General features: G+C 38.5%; 3 protein-coding genes across 3 annotated transcripts; all 3 read right to left on the bottom strand.

The window, feature by feature from the left end:
- Positions 1-1,898: 1,898 nt before the first annotated feature.
- On the bottom strand, positions 1,899-3,245 carry LOC136283546 (uncharacterized). Its single transcript, XM_066172555.1, has 2 exons — positions 2,934-3,245; positions 1,899-2,804 (listed from the first exon to the last, which is right to left on the bottom strand). Exons 1-2 carry the CDS (start codon positions 3,243-3,245, stop codon positions 2,415-2,417), a joined length of 702 nt encoding a protein of 233 aa, XP_066028652.1. The 3' UTR covers positions 1,899-2,414.
- A 106-nt stretch (positions 3,246-3,351) lies between these two features.
- LOC131769513 (uncharacterized) lies at positions 3,352-8,070 on the bottom strand. Its single transcript, XM_059085238.2, has 7 exons — positions 7,909-8,070; positions 7,232-7,421; positions 5,893-6,010; positions 5,168-5,286; positions 4,710-4,809; positions 4,094-4,175; positions 3,352-3,798 (listed from the first exon to the last, which is right to left on the bottom strand). The coding sequence occupies exons 1-7, from the start codon at positions 7,940-7,942 to the stop codon at positions 3,545-3,547; spliced, it is 897 nt and encodes a 298-aa protein (XP_058941221.2). The 5' UTR covers positions 7,943-8,070; the 3' UTR covers positions 3,352-3,544.
- A 2,937-nt stretch (positions 8,071-11,007) lies between these two features.
- Positions 11,008-19,579, bottom strand: LOC131769507 (uncharacterized). Its single transcript, XM_066172556.1, has 7 exons — positions 19,383-19,579; positions 18,490-18,800; positions 14,178-14,295; positions 13,829-13,947; positions 13,407-13,500; positions 12,745-12,820; positions 11,008-12,140 (listed from the first exon to the last, which is right to left on the bottom strand). The coding sequence occupies exons 2-7, from the start codon at positions 18,684-18,686 to the stop codon at positions 11,869-11,871; spliced, it is 876 nt and encodes a 291-aa protein (XP_066028653.1). The 5' UTR covers positions 18,687-18,800; positions 19,383-19,579; the 3' UTR covers positions 11,008-11,868.
- Positions 19,580-19,629: the final 50 nt, after the last annotated feature.

Here is a 19,629-nt window from a genome sequence, read left to right on the forward strand (position 1 = left end):
TTTCAAATTAGAGTCAGCATACAACAAGCACGTGTCATCAGCAAAGAGATAGAATGACAATTTCGCTGAAGAGTTGTGAATATCGTTAATATAGATTAAGAATAACAGAGGACCAAGCACAGACCCCTGTGGGACACCACATGAGATCATACATTCGGTAGATAAGTTAAAACCCACTTCAGTTACTTGTGAACGACCGAGAAGGTACGAGGCAAACCAAGCATTGATAATTCCTCTGATGCCATAATGATTAAGTTTTTGAAGCAAGATTAAATGGTCGACGGTATCAAAGGCCTTTTTTAAGTCTAAAAAGATCCCGCAAGTGAAAAGTTTTTGGTCCATATTGTTTTGTATGACATTAACGATATCAATAATGGTATGTTGCGTGGAATGGTTTTCGCGGAAGCCATACTGTGACTTAAATAGAATATCGTTTTTACCAAGATAGGATTTCAGGCGGTGGTACATTAATTTTTCAAATATCCGATTGAAAATAGACAGTAATGATATCGGACGATAATTACCAGGCTCAGTCTCATCGTCATTTTTGTACACAGGAACAACTTTCACTTTTTTTAGTTTGGATGGAAAGATGCCCTTTTGCACAGATATGTTTATGATGATGGAGAGAGGGCCCGAGATAACGCATCTTGCGTCAGTTAAAATACGAATCGGACAAGAGTAGAGACCGTAGGTTTTATTTTTAGGGATCAAAAGTATCTCACGCTCAATTTCCTCTGGCGTAACTGGATCAAAGAAGAAAGAGCTTGGATTATAATTGGGAGACAAGTATTCGGTAAAAAAGCGAGATGAACGAGGTACGCGTGAAGCTAGGTTTTTACCGACCGAAGAAAAGTAGTAATTGAAGATGTTAGAAATCTCAAGAGGATCATTAGTTAAGCTTTTATCATCAGGACGTTTAAGGGAAGAAATGACTTGTTTTCTATTCTTTTTGTCGTTAATTAGCCTATTTATTCCATTCCAAGTGTTTTTCATATTGTTTAAATTTTCGGCAAAGAACGCATGATAATAATTCTTTTTACTCAGTCGAGTAAGACTAGAAATTTTATTTCTGTATATTTTATAATTTACCAGATCACCCGATTGGAGGAGAGAATTTTTTATTTTGATGGATTTTCTAAGGCCACTAGTTATCCATGGTTTAGAGAACTGCTTAAGCTTGCGATTCGAAACAGTCTTTAAAAGAGCATGTTTGTCAACGAGTGCCAATAGTGTATTGTAAAAGTAAGAAAAAGCTGTATCGACATCAAACTGATCGCGAAAGTTAGTTTGGCTTACCAAAGCATCAGAGAGTTCAGAGTTGAACTTGCTCCTGGAATAACCAGAAAAGTCTCTGCGTTTTTGCTTTCCGCGTTTTGGCCGCTGAATAAAATTGTGAGAAATACAGAATTGTGAATAGTGATCGCTTATGTCAGAGATAATATTCCCACTGGTAATTTCAACATCAACTTTGTTTGTTAGAATATTATCAATTAGGGTGGCTGAGTTATTGTAAACACGTGTTGGTTTGTCAATAGTTGGGATAAATGAAAAGCTTTGAAGAGAAAGTAAGAAGTCCTGAGCATAACAGGAAGTTTCGGCATGAAGGAGGTTTATGTTGAAGTCGCCCATAATATATATTGATTTATTTGAGGTAATTAGTCTTTCAAGTTTATCATCAAAATATTCTTGGAAACGTTTGGGAGAGTTATGTTGTCTATATATGATACCACAAATGATGTTACTTTTCTGTGGAAGTTGAATTTCGATCCAAAGTGACTGGAAGGTTTCATCAGATACTTTTTCAATGACAGTATATTTCATGGAATCATTAATATACAAGCCAACACCTCCAGAAGCTAGAGGTGTCGGCACATATTCGAAAACGTATCCAGGTATGCATGGATTAAAATCCATTTCTTTACCACTGATTATTTTAGTTTCTGAGACTCCTATAATGCTAAATTCGAAATTTAACTCGTCCAATAGATGAACTTGAAAGTTTTCAAGATTTCGCTTAAGACTCCTGATATTATTATGTAAAAGAGAGAAGCTCAAATCACTGACACGACTGGGAAGTTCACTTTTAAATTTGTAGAAACTATAGGGGGAGTAGTATCGACTATGGATACGATGATTATAGATACTATCACTCGGATTGGTGTCTTCAAGTGCGTTTAGCTTGAAAAGATTAAGGTCATAAATGCTAGAGAGTTTTTCTAGGTATTTTTTGGCCGGTAAATGAGAAGGTAAACAATTATTAAATTGACCATGAGCTAAGTTTACATTTAATCCAAAATATGGGAGCTCACGGAATAAAGATAGAGTATCGCGAGAGTTTAGATCGTTAGCACTCATGAATAAAACTAGCTATTAAAAGTAGATGATAGTAAATACTTATCGAACTGATAATGTCAGGTGTCCGAGACAAGTCGCTGTAGACTACCAAAGTCCGTTATCTTTATCGGTCGGGAACCCTCACTCTTGCGTAAATAAATCGTGGAATTCTTGGCCCAGCAGAAGCGGTATTGGTTCTGTTCTTTAAATCTCTTCGCTTCAAACAACAGGTGTTGTTTTTTGGGGGTGAGGTGACCGAAGATTCTGACTCTGTCAAGAACACTATCAGCAGACAGACCAATATTTGATGGGTTGACTTGAGAGGCACTTTGTCGAGTTTCCATAACACTTGCTTTTGCAAGGCGTCTTACAAATTTACAGATGACCGGTTTCGGAGCGCCATTTTGCTGCCTTGAGGGGACGCGATGAGCAATGTCAATGTCCGACAGAAACACTTCTGCCCCCATCTCCTGGAATAATTTTACACACAGGGCGCTTGTTTCAGCTGCGGTTTCACTGCTTTTCTCTGGCAGGCCAATTATTTTTACATTAAATTGCTAGCTATATTCCTCAACCTCGTCAATGGCGTTGCCAACACGTGTGACTTCAGCGCTAAGCTTATTAAGACGACGGCTTAATGCCTTGAGTTGATCAACGACACCAGAATTAGACGCTGAGAGGTCGTCGTATTCGTCGCTCAGATATTGTAGACTACGAGACACGGTTTCATCATTCGAAGCATTATTAATGCTTTTACCAGACGTAGCAGCTGCTTCAGCACCAAAGGTAATGGCCGAGTCGACCCGAACCTTCTCTTTCAGCTGCGTTATTTCCTTCGAAAGGGCGTCGACCTTATCCTTTAAATCTTGTTTTTGTTGCTTTAGTGAAGTAACTGACTCTTTTGGCATTATTTCAGTTAAAATTAATAACAAAAAGACAGATAGAAGCGGGAGCTCAAAATGAAACGTCCATCTTGGCTCCTGACCGCTGACCGTCTTCAAAATGTGCAGCCAGCTAATTTACATATTTATTTTTTCCGACGCAAAGCTGGTCATGAATACAAAAATTACTTAAAACACAAAAGCTACCAACAAAACCAACTTGACAGGTAATACCAAAGGAAGTTATCCCAAGGGGGCGATGGTCTGGTACTCGTATCAAAAAATACATGCTATTAGAAGGTTCCCTTTCCCTTAACAATAGGTACTCAAATAGTTAAGCTAAGGTTGTTGTTTTTGCTTCGTGGTAGAGCAACGGATGGTGGCCTCCTTTCCATGTTTTCAGGGGGTGCATCGGGGATTCTATGGGCACCGTCCTGGCCTGGGCCGTCCTGTTGCAATGGTCGCCTCTCTTCATCATCTTGGTTGTTCCCCCTCTTTCTCCACCATAAAAAAAGCCCTGCAAGGACCACCAGTAGTACAATCACCCCAGCGGTTGGAGCCACAATTTCCACAATGTGCGCTGCACAAATTAAAGAGGAACCAGAAAATGTTATTTTTCAATTAATAAATATTTCTTGAACGTGAACATCATTAGAAGAGAAGGAGTTTTTGCGGAGCAATTGAGCGCCCTTCCATCAACTTTGATGATATTATTGATGTTGTACGAATTCTGTGGGAGCAACAAAGCATTATTTGGTGGTACTGAGTGTCAGGTCCATCACACCTATTTATTCTTTATTTTTTATTCTCGACTTTTCCTCCTAATCACCATTCCTGCGATAAGGAAAGTACTGTTTGACTTTCAGTTAACTTACAATGTTCCTCCGCTGCTAGGCTAAGGGAAGTCCCAGAAACACAAGCATTCTCACAACCGCACAAGTGATCCAGCTCAAATTTCTAGAGCACGAAAAGATACAAGGGGAAAATTTCAAGAGTCTCATCATGGTTTCAACAAGACTTGTGTTAGAAATGTTGACATCCAAAGAAAGTCGCTAAAGCCATGAACGAATTCCATGTAAATTTATGAAGCAGGATGCAAAAGGCAGATATATTTCAACCATCTTTTGCACAACTCTTAGTAGACTTTGTATGTCTTGAAAAACTCATAACAAAAGAATTAAGAGAAGTTTTTCCCGTGTTTTTCGCAAAGCTTTATCTTGGTTAGAGAATCTTTAATAATTCGTCTCACGATAAAGAGTAAATCAACTGTAGAGTTTCTTTCAAAAGAAAATCGCGATACTTCGACAGCAATACTGCTAATCTTTGACGTCTACTTTGGTCCAGTTGCACTGTGCATTGACAAGGGAGTAATATTTATGAGCGACTCGTACTCTTTCAATCCAATCGGCTGACGAGAACATCACATTTTATTTTTACTATTATTTTTTCATGTCAATCTGAATAGATAAATTGTGTAAAAAAGTCACTAACCCAGTAATCTTCATTGATTACTTTAAAGGTTGCATCCTTGATGTCTACTTTGGTCCGATCGCACTTCACATTGACAATGGACTTTAGACTCTGAAGATGCCTAAAAGAAGATAAATTAGGAAGTTAGTGTCTTCTAATAGAAAAAAATTCTGTTTTTTCTTTAGGCTTTGGTTTCTGATAAAAAAAAAAAGATATCCTATAGATCAAGCAGTACAGCTCTTCACAGCATTTTTCGAGAATGGTAGATTGTTCCTTCGTGCTGATTGTTAATTTTCTGCTTCCATGTGTTTCCCTGTGGTAAAATTCATTTGTTTTTCGAGTTAGCGTATGTGCCCACCACTAAATAAGAACCCGCACCTTAGTTAACTTGTATGTGCTCATAAGAACACTGGCCCAGAGTTTTACTTAATTTTTATTGCTAAGCCTAGTCATAATTAAGAGCGTACAAGTACACATACCGTCCCCCTGCTTTGTAGGTCAGTTGAATAAAATTGCTCACTTTGGTACATTTTGGCATTTTATTTCCAATTGATTGATAATTGTCAGGATTATCGTTGTTTGGAGTCCACCTACATATCTGAAAGATAATAGAAATAGTGCGACTGTTGCCACAGGACCACCAACAAATTCAAAGTTACTCTGATGTTTAAGACCAGCCACACACAAGATTCCGGTATGCAAACACAAAATTATAAAGGGTGGTAACCGTGCTATTTTATTTAATCGCTTGCTATATTCGCAGTCTGTGCTCTCAAAAGATCACGGTTACCCAATTCATACCTGATACTACACAAAAAGATATCATAGATCTTATTCTAAGACGAAAATCATTTTGCTTTCCGAATAACTTTAACTTATTTCGGGGAAAACAACTTTTACAGCGACAGAAAACAAAGTATACTGGAAAAAATTAACTGCCCTACTTAATTGGCGAGTCTTTCCATTATCGAACTCAGGTGTTCTTTTAAGAGTTGTTGATCACCTGCATAATACGATGGCCATGCATCCCTAAGTTTTTACGTCTGTTGATAACAAGTAAGTCCTCTTGCGTGTTCCAATGCACAATGCTGAGTTGCTGTTCACAAATTAAGCTTAAATAGCCAGATTTCTCAAGTACAACAAAACCGCCAAAAACATCGAGCTTCGTTTCTATGACTGCAGAAATAATTAGACCATTACTTACTGCTGTTTCTTTATCCCGATCACATTCACCGGCTAAACTGATCCATCTGCATGGGTTGTACGCGTACGAATAGTATTGATCGTATTTTCCATGAGGTGTACCATTTGCGACGAAGCCTCTAAGGAAATGTCCATGAGAAAGCATTGGTTACGAAGTGATGATTGATCAAAGAAAAGCATGGCACCGAGTTACTCAATTGTAATTATAGTCTAATACAGTCGAACCTGTCTTAAGCGGTCAACCACGAGGAATGACGAGATGACCGCCTAATACAGATTCCACAGGATAGGAGCATTCTAAAAAGCAATTTAAGACGTCGTGTTTTGCCATAACTGACCACTTAAAGTGCAAAAACTAGCTCTAAAATACTACTCACATTGATTTTGGGATATAAGGATGGAAAAAGTTTTACTTAAGAGATTATTCTCAGTTTTATTTGAGTGGTTGCGCTTCGCGTGACCCTTCTCTACAGGTGGAGAACAATACAAACAGGCCGTTGGGACTTTGTAAAGGGTGATCACTGACTGCTTATAGAGGCGACCGCGTAATAGGTGCCGCAAAATACAAGTTCGACCATAGAATCATTATGGATTGTAGGGAACTACTAACAGATATACAGATACACCAACCAACGCTCTCAACTATAATCACAACTGATATTTTTGCAGACTCCCTACACTCTCCCTGCTGAAAGGATCGCCTTTCAAAAGTTTTTTTCGCGACCTTCTATCAAATTCTGTCAATGGTGTTCTTTACTTTTCTTCAGAGATCGAAAGTTCAATTTTATCAATTTCTTGTCTGCTCCATGTCAATCATCAGATTCACTAGTAAAAACGCAAGTGAAAAATACATATACATATGTCACGCTACGACTTGTGAGACTAAGCAGATTTATTCGAAAATATACTTTTGATTAACTTTTTAGCCTATATGCAATTACCATTTAGCGGTAAAAACGTTCTTCCGCTAAATTACCTAAGAAGACCGTTTTAATCGCATATGCTAAATATCATTCTGTTACGGCAAAAGCTTGCTTACAATAAGTGTGAGTGAGTGAGTCCACTGAACTCTGGAAAGAGCTTGTGAAACTGAGCTATGCTTCTTTTCCTCTGATATGAGGCGGAGAAGGAACATCGTGTGCCCTAAATTGAACACAGTAGTCTACGAAGAGTTACTATCGAAGTTCCACGAATTTCACCTTAAACTCTCTTTCTTGGAACCGCGCTCGAGTGGAAAACTCGGACACGGATGATAGCCCTTACTATGAATTAATCAACATCTTAAGATCACTTCATGGTAATGTCCTGTTTTTCGTTTGAGATTATCTTGTTTTGCTTACCTTATGAATGGGGCTAGATTAAAGATATTCCCATCTCTGTCTTCCCAAGCGCAGGTCGTATTGGGTACAGGAAAACATTCTTGACTTCTGGTAGAAGAGCTCGCATCACACTTTTCGTATGGGACAAAAGTATGCAGAACTGTAGCGCACAACAAACTGATGAACAAACGCATCATTCCGCCGTAGATATCTGAAGAAGACAATTGAAGATGACGAAATCTCTTTCTAATCTAAGAATTTAGGGGGTTCCCCGTGACACATGATAAGCTCTAACAATTCAAAACAATAATACCGAAGGTATTCGTCGACTAACTGCAAAAATTTCGATATTTCAAGTAAAAAGTCATATCTTAGGAAAGCTTGAGATACCGATTATATTTCCTTTATATGTTGTTGTATGCTGTGAAAGCAAATAACCAATATTTTGGTAGGAATTAGCTGTACAGTTCTGGCGCACCCTGAGCTTTCGCTTTCGGATTAATCGAGAAACGGTAAAAAAGCACTTCCTCAGACACACACGCTGGTATCCCTTGATTGCCTTTTCTTAAATTTCCAAAAGAAAAATTGCGTCAATCAAATAGTGTTTTTGTTGTCATCGTTGTAATTACGAAACTAGAGTGTGTTAAGTCAGCCCTTAATCGTTGCTCGTTAGGCGGAACACAAGAAACTTCGGTTACCTTCAAATACGATGTGGCTTAGCAAGCTGTACATCTGTTCGCCAGACTTTTGACATCCGTTAGACCGTTCGGTCAGTCTTGTCGGCCAGTTAGAAAATGCGATGATCGGCAAAGCTTTGTTATTCGATCAAAAATGATCTGTCAGGGGCAACACTTTTTCTCTGTTAGACTAGTCCCCAGTCATTTCTCATTAATATTTGGAAGGGTTAGGGAATTGGCGACTAGTGATAACCGCAACACAAAGGAAACCTTCCTCATCAACACTCTGATCCATAGAAGCTAATCAATAGTTACTTAGATCATACAGTAGCTGAAGTTCGCCATCCAAGAAGTCGTACTATTACACCACTGAAAAACAACTGCATAGAGTATATTGAGGGTGATTAAGAACCAAAATATTTTCCTCCAAAAACCCTTTTCCCTCGTTATTAGTCAATATGTTTCCAAAGTAGGAAAATGCTTTTATATTTGCCGCTGATCATTAAATTGATTGCCATTTTCTGACAAGCAATTAAATGACGAAGGACAAGGCCACCTTTAATTTAAAAAGCTTTTATTTTGTCTTATCTCGTGGATAGTCATCCATCTAAGTTAGAAAGTATTTTTCAATAATTTGAACCTTGTTCGTCCAATTTCCTTGTAAATACACATAGTAGGTATCAGAGTCAGTACCTTAGCAACTGCACACCTAAGCTTCGCCTAACCCAACAACAATCAATTTAACTGGTAACAAGTTGGAGTTAATTTTGAGTTAGGGGAGGGGTAGGTGCGAATTTGCTCAGATTATAATTAAACGCCTTTTTGTTTGAAATCATAAAATCAGTGCTGAATGATTACTAGCAAACAGGTAACTATTCACCAGCTAATGCACAATAAATGGATATTCCGGGAAAATTTTCCTTCATCTCTGCTCTGAGTTGAACATGTCAAATGAACTACGGCCCGAAGATCAATATGTGCATATAATTCGTGTACCCACGGCAATGTTTATAGTACTATGCATGGCCAAAAGGTTTATACATATACAGGAAAATACACTAGCTAATGCACAATTGAAGAAATGTAAAATGGTTTCCGTGTTTACATAGCCTGATGTAACACGCGGGAAGTTGGGAGAACACGAGATAAGCGTAGGAAACCACGACGCGAAGTGGAGTGGTTTCCAGCTTTTCTTTTATAAAATAACTAATGAAAGAGGAACGAAAACCGTGTTTACATACGCTCGTGTAAAATGGTTTTATGGCCAATCAAAGCGCGTACTATTTGAATTATTTTATAAAAATGGATATTCCGGGAACACATTTCTTTATCTCAGCTCTGAGTTGAACATATAAGATGAACTACAGGCCTAAGATCAATATGTGCACACAATTCGTTTACCACGGCAGCGTTTATAGCACCAAGGCCATAAGGGCTTTAAAATCGGTAAAACATAACATTATTTAACAATCCTAACTGCATGTTCGATGCATACAGGTCGATTATAATATATGTTTCATATGAATGGCCTCGCACTCTCAAAACTCACTTTCGCCTGTTCCTCCAAGGCAAAATTACCTCAGCAAAGGAATGGTATAAATCGAGCCACATCAATCGCTTTGAACGAGAGAAGGAGCTAGATGCTTATCTTAATTAAACCAGCCATTTCAAACTTTGAAAGCAAATTCAATACATAGACTGATTTACATGTCCCAACGTCAACCGACCTCGAGTCAGTAACCTATCAAATTCAGAAGTAACTTTGTAAGGACTACAAAGTCATTTCATAGAAGTGTTGTGGAAAGTTAAAGGTTATAATAACAAAATGCAAGATAACTTTCGTGGATCAGCTCGAACTGAGAACTAACACCGGAAGCTAACAACCAATATAGCACACCTGAAAGGATCGTCTTTAGAGGAGTCGGGACACGATACTGATTGTCAAAATCACAATATTAGGAATGATGTCAGGTACTGTTTTGTACGTGACAAAGTCATTCCGCACAAATAATGCACAATACGAGCTTTCGGTGCTTCTTAACAAAGAAGATACTGTTGTAACAGGAGAATGTTCGTGTGTAGCTGGGTAAGTACATAAATTTTAGATGAAGTTCAAAAGCAAAATATCTCTCGTTTTGCAAGGGTCTCTGTGTATCTGCTACATATACATAAATAATTTACAAAACACTCTTGACGAGCATTTAATGTCATCATAATACTGTTTAAAGCTTGTAGTTTGCAACATTTCATTTCCATTAACACAGAGACATGCTTCTGATTAAAAAGATCTGTTTTTTTTTTCTGAGGCATATTTGAATCATTGGGAGGCCAAGAACAGACAATGCCTTTTTTTATATGAAGGCATTTCTTTAGCTGCAGCTGATATGAACATTTGCTGGTAGCCATAAAAGATACGCATAGTCATATGATTACAAATATATTGGACCATCTTAAAAACTCTAAGCATGTACTTTCTTTTCAAAGGTTTTTTTATTATTTTTTCCTCAGCTTAGCTGGAGTGTGTAAACATGTGGGGGCACTTTTGTACCATATTTCTTCAGAAGTTAGAGAGGGAAACAACAAAACATGCACATCAAAACCTCAGGCCTAGGGGAAGACCTTCAGCTTTAGCTAAAAAACGTTACTCTGCCAGCAGATTGTCAAACATCCAAATAAAGAAAGACAGGGTGCACAAAGGCAACTCCCTTGTCCCTTGGCAGACATGCACTGTTACGAGATCTGGATATGATCCTCGTGCTGTAGACGACAGACAGCCTATGGCCTTGGACCAGGATGACTTGAAATACCTAGCAGCTTTAACAAATGGTAGATGTGGTATCCTTCTTAATTCCGACTATCCCTAGAGCCAGTCAGAACCTGATATAAATGACATAGCTGGCGAAGAAACTGTACAAGCAATTGATGAGCCTTTGCCAATTTCAGATCAAACTGCCATGATACACGCACAGTGGCTAAATAGTTCAGTAGAGGTGAAAATAAGAAATTTCTTCAGACAGCATTCATCTGGACGCCAGTATTGGCAAAGTGGCGAATTTGTTAGAAGGCCCACTGTTTGCCCACTCGTCTTAGTCTTCCACTCTGATCTCTCGGAAACCGGCCATCACAGAAATCAATACATGTCAATGTATAGGTCACGCAAGCCTATTAGTGAAGCGGTTTCCAGCTTTTGTGAAATTTCATGAAGGTTTACTAGTTTATTTTGCTAGGAGCAATTAATTCTCGTCATAAAATTTTGAAAGACGGCTCTTCACACTTCCCTCTCGCTGTCAAACCCAGGAAATCTGGACGAAACCATACTTGGGTGCGGAAAAACTGATACTTTTACACAAAAATGATTATTTGTTTTTCACGCTCATCCGTCATTTTCAATAGTAGCAAAGTCAGTATGCCTCTGACTCCTTATGACGGCTGGCGCAAGCGACACTTAACAAAATATTTCTCAAACATTTTTCTGGATTCCACAAAGAATCTTGGATCTCAAAAGTATTTCTATTTTTGAGGTGATTAACAACCTCTCATGGTTATGGTTTTACGACATGGTCGGATATTTGGCCCCGCACATTATTGTACGTGTTCCGGGAAGCAAACAACCATTCCTAAAATATAAGTATCGAGCTCGAAGAGCAGATAAATCTCTGGTACAAATAATTATCTGTCTGTTTAATGACCTTGAGAGGAGGTTCTATGCCACTCTAGCATATAAACGGCCAATATTAGCTGGCACATAAAGTGTTGAACAGTTATTCTTATTTTTAGAATAACAATGTGACTGGTCAAACGCTCTAAATATTAAATAATGCCTGTTTGCAGCTAAAAGATCACGGACGAAAGATACAACATTGTTACGGGCGTTGACAAGGTCAATGTTTCAATTTTTTTCGCCGAATAAAGCAACCAATAAATATCGTTTTTGAGGATGGTATCTTAAAGGGTCCTTAAGATACTGGGTACTCCGATGGTTCAGCTTCTGAGGTTGTCGTTTTTGCTTCGTGGTGGAGCAACGATTCCTGACCTCGTTTTCGAGTTTGAGCCATAGAATACATTCCAGAGTATATGGAGACCGTCCTGACCTGAGTCGTCTTGGTGCAGTGGTTGCCCCTCATAATTTTCTTGGGGGTTGTTGTTGTTCCTTCTCCTGTTCCCCCTCTTTTTCCACCATAAAAAAAGCCCTGCCCCGACCACCAGTGCAATCACCCCAGCGGTTGGAACCACAATTTCCACAATAATGTACGCTGCACAAATTAAAAAAAACAGAAGACGTTATTTTTCAATAATAAAATATTTCTTGAACTTAAATATCATCGGAGAAGAAGGAGCTTTAGCGAAGCAATAGAGCGCCCATCCATCAACTTCGCCCATCCATCAACTTCGCCCATCCATCAACTTCGATTATAACATAGCTAGTAAATTTGTCTAATCAAATTCAACTGCGCGAGCGTGCTAAATATTCTTATTGTGCACGCTCATGACGTCAGCAAACAAATCCCTCGAGAGAAAAAAAATTTCCATCGGGTTTAAAATATTATAAAACTAGTGGTTCATACGTCAGCTGTGCGTTCATCAAGATATGAAGCACGCGGGAATTTTGGAGAGCACTCAAGAAGCTAGAGTTGCTCTCGGCTACTCCTCGAGCAACTCTTACGTATTTTTCGTGCTCTCCAAACGTATGAACCAATTGTTAATGATATTATTGATATTGTATGATTTTTGTGAGGGCAACAAGACATTATTTGGTGATTCTGTAAATTGAGTGCTTGGTCTATTACATCTATTTATTCTTTATTTTGTATTCTAAACTTTTCTTCCTAATCGCTATTCCTGTGATAACGAAGGTACCTTTTTGACTTTCTTTCAACTTAAGATATTCCTTCGCTGCTGTTCCACAACCGCACAAGTGATCCAGCTCAAATACCTAAAGCACGATAAAGGAGATACAAGAGGAAGTTTTCATGAGCTTCATCATGGTTTCAACATATGACAATCCCTTATAATCAATTTTCTTACGTAACAAGACTCGTGTTAGGAATGATGAAATCCAAGTCGCAAAAGGCTGAACAGGTTCCATGGAATTTTAAAAGCAAGTCTGATGGACTATTTAATAGAATGCAGATATATTTCAACCATCTTGTGCACAGCACTTCGTAGACTTCGTATGTTTGGAAAAATTCATCATAAAAGAATTGAATTTTTCTCGCGCTTTTCGTAAAGCTTCTTCTTGGATTTAGTGATTAATGAATCTTTAATAATTCGTTTCACGATAAAGAGTAAATCAACTGTAGAGTTTCTTTCAAAAGAAAATCGCGTTATTTCGACAGCCATACTGCTAGTCTTTGACATCTACTTTGGTTCAATCGCACTCTGCATCGACAAGGGAGGAATATTTATAAGCGACTCGTACTCTTTCAACCCAATCGGCTGACGACAAAATTACATTTTATTTTTACAATTATTTTCTCATGTCAATCTGAATAGATAAATTGTGTAAAAAAGTCACTAACCCAGTCACTTTCGTTGATTACTTTAAAGGTTGCATCTTTGATGTCTGCTTTGGTCCGATTGCACTTCACTTTAACAATGGGTTTTAGAGGATACCTAAAGAAGATAAAATAGGAAGTTAGTGTCTTTCAAAAAAGACAAATTCTGTGTTTTTTATATCCCATAGATCAAGCAGTACAGTTCTCCACGTCATTTTTTGTAAATGGTACATTGTTCCTTCCCGCTGATTGTTAATTTTCTGCTTCTATGTATTTCTCAGAGGTAAAATTCATATGTTCTTCAAAGCTTAAAAAAGAGTTGTGTTGAAGTTAGCCTATGTGCCAACCACGAAATAGGCACCGCGCACCTAAGTGAACTTATATGCGCACATAATACTAACTTTTAAACGCTGAGCCTCATCATAAGAACGCGCAAGTACACATACCTTCCCCCTGCGTTGTAGATTAGTCGAATACCATTGCTCACTTTGGTACATTTTGGCATTTTATTTCCAATTGATCGATAATTGTCAGGATTATCGTTGTATGGAGTCCACTGACATATCTGAAAAGATAATAGAAATAGCACTACTGTTGCCACAGGACCACCAACAAATCTCAGAGTTACTCTGATGTATAAGACCAGCCACACGCAAGATTCCGGTATGCAAACACAAAATTATAAAGGGTATAGTAACCCTGCTATTTTAAATAATCGCTTGCTATATTCGTGTCCAGTCTGTGCTCTCAAAATATCATTTCTGTGACTGAAGAAATAATTAGACCATTACTTACTGCTGTTTCTTTATCCCGATCACAGTCACCAGCTAAACTGATCCATCTGCATGGATTATAGGCGTACGAATAGTATTGGTGATATTTTCCATCAGGTTTACCATTTACAACGAAGCCTCTAAGGAAATGTCCATAAAAGCATTGGTTATGAAGTGATGATTGATTAAAAGGACGCATAGCACCGAGTTACTCAATTGTAATTATAATCTAATACAGGCGAGCCTGCCTTAAACGGTCATCCACTAGGAATGACGTGGTGACCGCATAATAGTGGGTCTTAATGGGGTTAACCGTTAGCCGTAAAACGGCCAAAAAATTTAGCCGTTAGGCGTAAAAATTGACAAATTTTAACCGTTAGTCGTAAAAAAAGTTTACCGCAAACAATATGTCTGGTGGAAACAATGGAAAGGTGTTAACCGTTAGCCGTAAATTGGCCAAAATTTTAACCGTTAGCCGTAAAAGCATCATCCCATTGAGACCCATATAATACAGATTCCTCAGGATGGTGGCATTCTAAAAAGCGATTTAAGACGTCATGTTTTGCCATAATTGACCGCTTAATTTGCAAAAATACCACTTACATTGCTTTCGGGAGATAAGAATCGATTAAGTTTCACTTGAAAGATTACTCTTAGTTTTATCTAAGTTGTTGCGCTTCACGTGACCGTTCTACACAGGTGGAGAACAATACAAACAGGCTGTTGGGACTTAGTAAAGGTTGACTACTGACTGCTTATAGAGGTGACCGCTTAATAGGTGCCGCTAAATACAGGTTCGACCACAGAATCATTATGGAGTGTGGGGAACTACCAAGAGATACAAAAACCAACACACATAAGTATAATCAAAACTGATATTTTTGCAGACTCCTCACATCTTCCCTGCTGAAAAGATCGCTTTTCAAAAGGTTTTTTCCGCAGCATTCTATCACATTCTGTCCATGATGTGGTTTCACTTTTCTTCAAAGATCAAAAGTTCAATTATCTCAATTTCTTGTCTGCTCCATATGTCAGTCATGAGATTCGCTTGGGTTATTTAATAAAAACGCAAGGAAAAAATATATACATGTTATTCGCCAGCCGGGAGGTCCGTATTGGGAAAAACTGTGCCCGAGATCGTAAGTACCGCCCGAGGTCGTTTGCCAAGGGCGGTACTCAAGACAGAGGACACAGTTATTCCCAACACGGACTGTCTTAGGCTGGTGAATAACATTTTTGTTTTTTCCCTTAAACTTCACGGAATCCTTTCCAAACGAACCCGAATGATTCAGGGCTGTAATTACTGCAAGATCTTCTATAAACTGAACAATTATTGAGCGAGTGAATAGAGGTGATGTAAATTAAAGAGAGAGGCTTCACTGAAACATTTTCATTTGCGTATTGATAAAGGTGATTTAAGAGACTTCCAATCAAACTTTGAAACATTATTTTTACAAGTATCTGTCACAATCTGATATTTGTCGATTAGAGAGCGCGTAAGAAAAAAAAAAGCGCATGTACACTTTGAAAAAACAACGGAACTCGTTTGGCAAGGACTGTCACTACAATGTTTTCTTCGAAAATATTCAGTGATCTTTCGGAAAGTATTATTCACTCTCATCGACGATTCATTCATGTGCGAAGATTTACCTCTACTCATAAAGTAAACGGCGAGGAAAGTAATCGTAAGTATATTTAATTTTTTATTTATTTTGAAGTTGCAATGGTTTGCTCGTTTGTTTGCAGCAATGGCGTGTGTAAATCTGGTCTTTCCTCCACAAAAACTAAATTCGAATGAAGGGGATTTAATGCGGCTTTTTATTTTCAGTTCTGTTGTGCAATTAACGGTACAACTGTCCAAACTGAAAGGACTTGGAAAGACTCACTAAAAGGGTATTTTTAGGAGAACTGAAAACTTCGCTCGCCCTTTCACTACGAACAAATTGTTTGAGTGAAATCAGATATTAAATGAATGAAAGTTCTACTGATTCATTCAACTTTTTAGGGACTTTTTGTGAAGGAAAGTAATTAATTACAGACAGTCTGTAGGCCGCTTGTCAACCAATTTAATAACACTTTTGCTCATAACAATTCATTTTGAAATCAATATTTTTCTGTCAACCAAAGTGATTTGAGAGAGAGAAAAGAGAGGATTAATAACTAATTTATCGGCTTGAAGTAGTGACCGACGTGTTTGCTTAAAAGTACTTACCAGCCGGAAAAACGAGAAACATTTGTGAATAATGGCAACGAAGGTAGGGATGTACTCGGCAACTTACGAAAGCGTTACCGTGCCCGTGGGCAGAAATATATATCTAAATACGGACCGCGCAAAGAACCAATCAGATTGCAGGATCATTGCCGCGCCCTCTGACAAAAAAATTAATCTATGTCACGCTATGTCGCGCTATGTCACGCTAGACTTGTGAGACTGAGCAGATTTAATAATAATAATAATAATAATGTTTATTTCTTATATTGCGCAGTCTAGCATGCGATAAAGATATGATCGAGTGCGCATTACAACACTAAAATCTTAAAGTAATAAATGGCTAGTCCAAAAAATGATAATAATAATAATAATTTACAATTTTCGGAAAACAATAAAAGTAGAATATGAGTTAATAAAAGAACTAATAAAAAGCTAATTTAAAAAGATGTGTCTTTAGTAAAACTTTAAAAATGTTCAATGATTGACATTGTCTAATTTCTAAAGGGAGTCGATTCCATACTTTGGGCGCAGCATTTTCAAACGCCCTATCCCCGAGTGTCTTTTTTGTTCTATAGGTATTGTCCATTAGGAGTATGCCCCGGTATGATCTCAACTGATACCGCGAGCTCTCTTTGATTTTTATCAAGTCTGAAAGATATTGTGGTGCGACGCCGTAGATACATTTGTGAACTAGCATTGCTATCTTGAATTCTATTCTGTGGGTAACCGGAAGCCAGTGCAGGTTGATCAGGGATGGTGTGATAGGATCATACCTAGATATAGTACATACCAGCCGAGCACCCGCGTTCTGCAGGCGTTGCAGCTTACCAAGATGACCAGCGGGCGTACCATATAATAGACCGTTACAATAGTCTAATCGTGACATTATAATAGCCTGTACAATGGACTTCCTATTATCATATGATAAATACTTTCTAATACGCCGGATGTTATGTAAATGGTAATAAATATTCTGACATATGCTGTTAATATGTGTGGTCATATTCATGTTTGCATCAAACCAAGCACCCAGGTTTCTAACATACCGCATCCCTCAGGACCAGGATTAAGTTTGAAGACCAGATCGCCAATTAGCACTTGATGGAATGAGGCACATGAATTTGCATAGTAGGCTATTGGACACCTGTGCCTACGTAGGCGTAACCGACATGAGAAATCAAGCATATTCAAAATTCCCAGGAACTCGGGTGGAACGTAGTAGCTGATCCATGGACGTCGGAAGAATGTAATACAAGCAGAGCCGTTAGACAGATTGGTGAGAACAACACCATTAGAGAGATCAGTGTTCCATGAAGAGTGAAACAATACTTCGACTCCAGCCAATAACGTGGCATTGTTCCTTATGCAAATAGGGCTCTCAGTCCAACAGTTCACTGAAGACGAGAAACAACCAAATATCCTAATATTCCAGCCAGTGAAATGCGTAAGCAACTCCAAACCCGGCCAGTAGAAAGTGTGAGGTCTTACACATATACCCTCGTGGTCGTATTTCAGAGGGAAGGCAGCAGTAAGTATTAAAAAGACCACAAACACGTTGGTGGTTTTTGAGTGCCTGCACCTCATTTGCATGTCTGTATATAACGTCCGATTACGTCCGATTGGAGTCTAGCTTCCTCTTGAAGGGCGGTTAGATTTAGGACCTTTCTCGGATTTCTCGGATTTATTCGGAAATATATTTTTGGTTAGCTGTTTAGCTTACATGCAGTTAAAAGTAGTAGTTAAAACGTTCCGCTGCCAAATTTCCGAAGAAGACTGATTTGGTCATATATGTTAAATGTCATTCTATTACGACAAAAGCTTGGTTGAAATAAGTCGTTAATAATGCCACTGAACTCTGAGAAGAGGTTGTGAAACGGAGCTATGCTTTCTCCTCTGACATGGGGCGGAAGAGAAACATCGTGTGTCCTAAATTGAACACAGTAGTCTACAAAGAGTTAATATCGAAATCGCATGAATTTCACTTTTACCTCTCTTGCTTCGAACAAAGCTCGAGTGGGAAACGTGGCCACGGATGACATTATAGCCCATGAATTAATCAACATCCTAAGATCATTTTACGGATATATTCTGTTTTCCTTAAAGTTTATCTTGTTTTGCTTACCTTTCGATCCTTTCGGTACTCGAATATATCAATGGCGCTAGATTAACGATCTTCCCATCTCCAACTTCCCAAGCGCAGGTCATATGGTGTACAGGGAAGCATTCTTGACTAGTGGCAGAAGAGCTGGCATCACACTTCTCGTATTGGACAAAGGTATGCAGAACTGTAGCGCACAACATACTGATGAAAAAACGCATCTTTTCTCCGTGGGCATCTGAGGAAGACGATGTCAGAAGACGAAGTCTTTTCGCAAACAAAGAATGTGGGGGTTTTCCCGTGAATATGTTGGGGATTCCCCCATGATAACGCCTCTAATTAAAAACAATTAATATATATGAGTATGAGAAGGAGACACAAGCCTGTCGATTGGAGAGTTTTATCTTGATGTAACACCAAATTCTCTCTTCTATAAAGTTATAAAGAATAAGATGACGTTTAAGCAAATAAATTTTCATGCACAATTCTCGAAAAATTTCGCTTTGTGCACGCAGAAGATGACTTCGTTTCGAAAGCTTCATTTCCGGGGAAAAAAAAGGCAGCACTGAAGATCTTGTCTGACATCTGCTAATAATACATAGACCTAAACTTGGCCGATTGTAACACACCTCGCACGAAAACATAATCCAAGATTCCATCTCCACTGCTTTCGCCTTCTATTGGATGCACAACGGAAAGATAGATTCTCGGAAAGCGCATTTCGTCTAACTTCCTATTTACTTTGTACGGCGATCAATTATAAACCATGCACACTAGAAGTTCAGTGTGGGGAATTTAGCCTGACGATTTAAAAGTGATTAGAATTTAATGCTTTTTTTTTAATCATAGAATAAACGCTGAAGGAATACAAGCAAACAGATAACAGTACACAAGAAATGTACGGTAATAGTGCCTACCTTTGATGACTGAGGACTTGTTCTCGATACTGCCGCAAAACAGAGGTGATTGAGGCTTGCAGAGGGAGCTTTCAGTTACAGATCATTTAGTAAACAATTTTTTACCATTCGTCTGAGTCCTTTAGTCTGATTTCTCGGAAACCGGCCATCACAGAACCGCGTACATGCCATTTTAATCAGGATCAAATTAACGCATACAAGCGGTCAAAGTAGCTTCCCTTTGGGTCACGATAAGTAAATAGGCCCA

The sequence above is a fragment of the Pocillopora verrucosa genome, chromosome 9 (assembly GCF_036669915.1).
Source record: "Pocillopora verrucosa isolate sample1 chromosome 9, ASM3666991v2, whole genome shotgun sequence".
In the NCBI taxonomy this organism is placed as follows: domain Eukaryota; kingdom Metazoa; phylum Cnidaria; class Anthozoa; order Scleractinia; family Pocilloporidae; genus Pocillopora; species Pocillopora verrucosa.

Bases quoted from the DNA above. Each gene is read 5' to 3' on its own strand.
- LOC136283546 (XM_066172555.1), bottom strand. From the start codon at position 3,245: ATGCCAAAAGAGTCAGTTACTTCACTAAAGCAACAAAAACAAGATTTA. The intron at 2,805-2,933 runs GTTGGCAACGCC...TTATTCCAGGAG, and splicing joins TTAGCGCTGAAGTCACACGT to ATGGGGGCAGAAGTGTTTCT.
- LOC131769513 (XM_059085238.2), bottom strand. From the start codon at position 7,942: ATGTACAGCTTGCTAAGCCACATCGTATTTGAAG. The intron at 7,422-7,908 runs GTAACCGAAGTT...TGTCTTCTTCAG, and splicing joins AAGCCACATCGTATTTGAAG to ATATCTACGGCGGAATGATG. The intron at 5,287-5,892 runs GTAAGTAATGGT...ATTATCTTTCAG, and splicing joins ATCGGGATAAAGAAACAGCA to ATATGTAGGTGGACTCCAAA.
- LOC131769507 (XM_066172556.1), bottom strand. From the start codon at position 18,686: ATGCGTTTTTTCATCAGTATGTTGTGCGCTACAGTTCTGCATACCTTT. The intron at 12,821-13,406 runs GTTAGTGACTTT...ATCGTGCTTTAG, and splicing joins TAATCAACGAAAGTGACTGG to GTATTTGAGCTGGATCACTT. The intron at 12,141-12,744 runs GTACCTTCGTTA...TAATTTGTGCAG, and splicing joins GTTGAAAGAAAGTCAAAAAG to CGTACATTATTGTGGAAATT.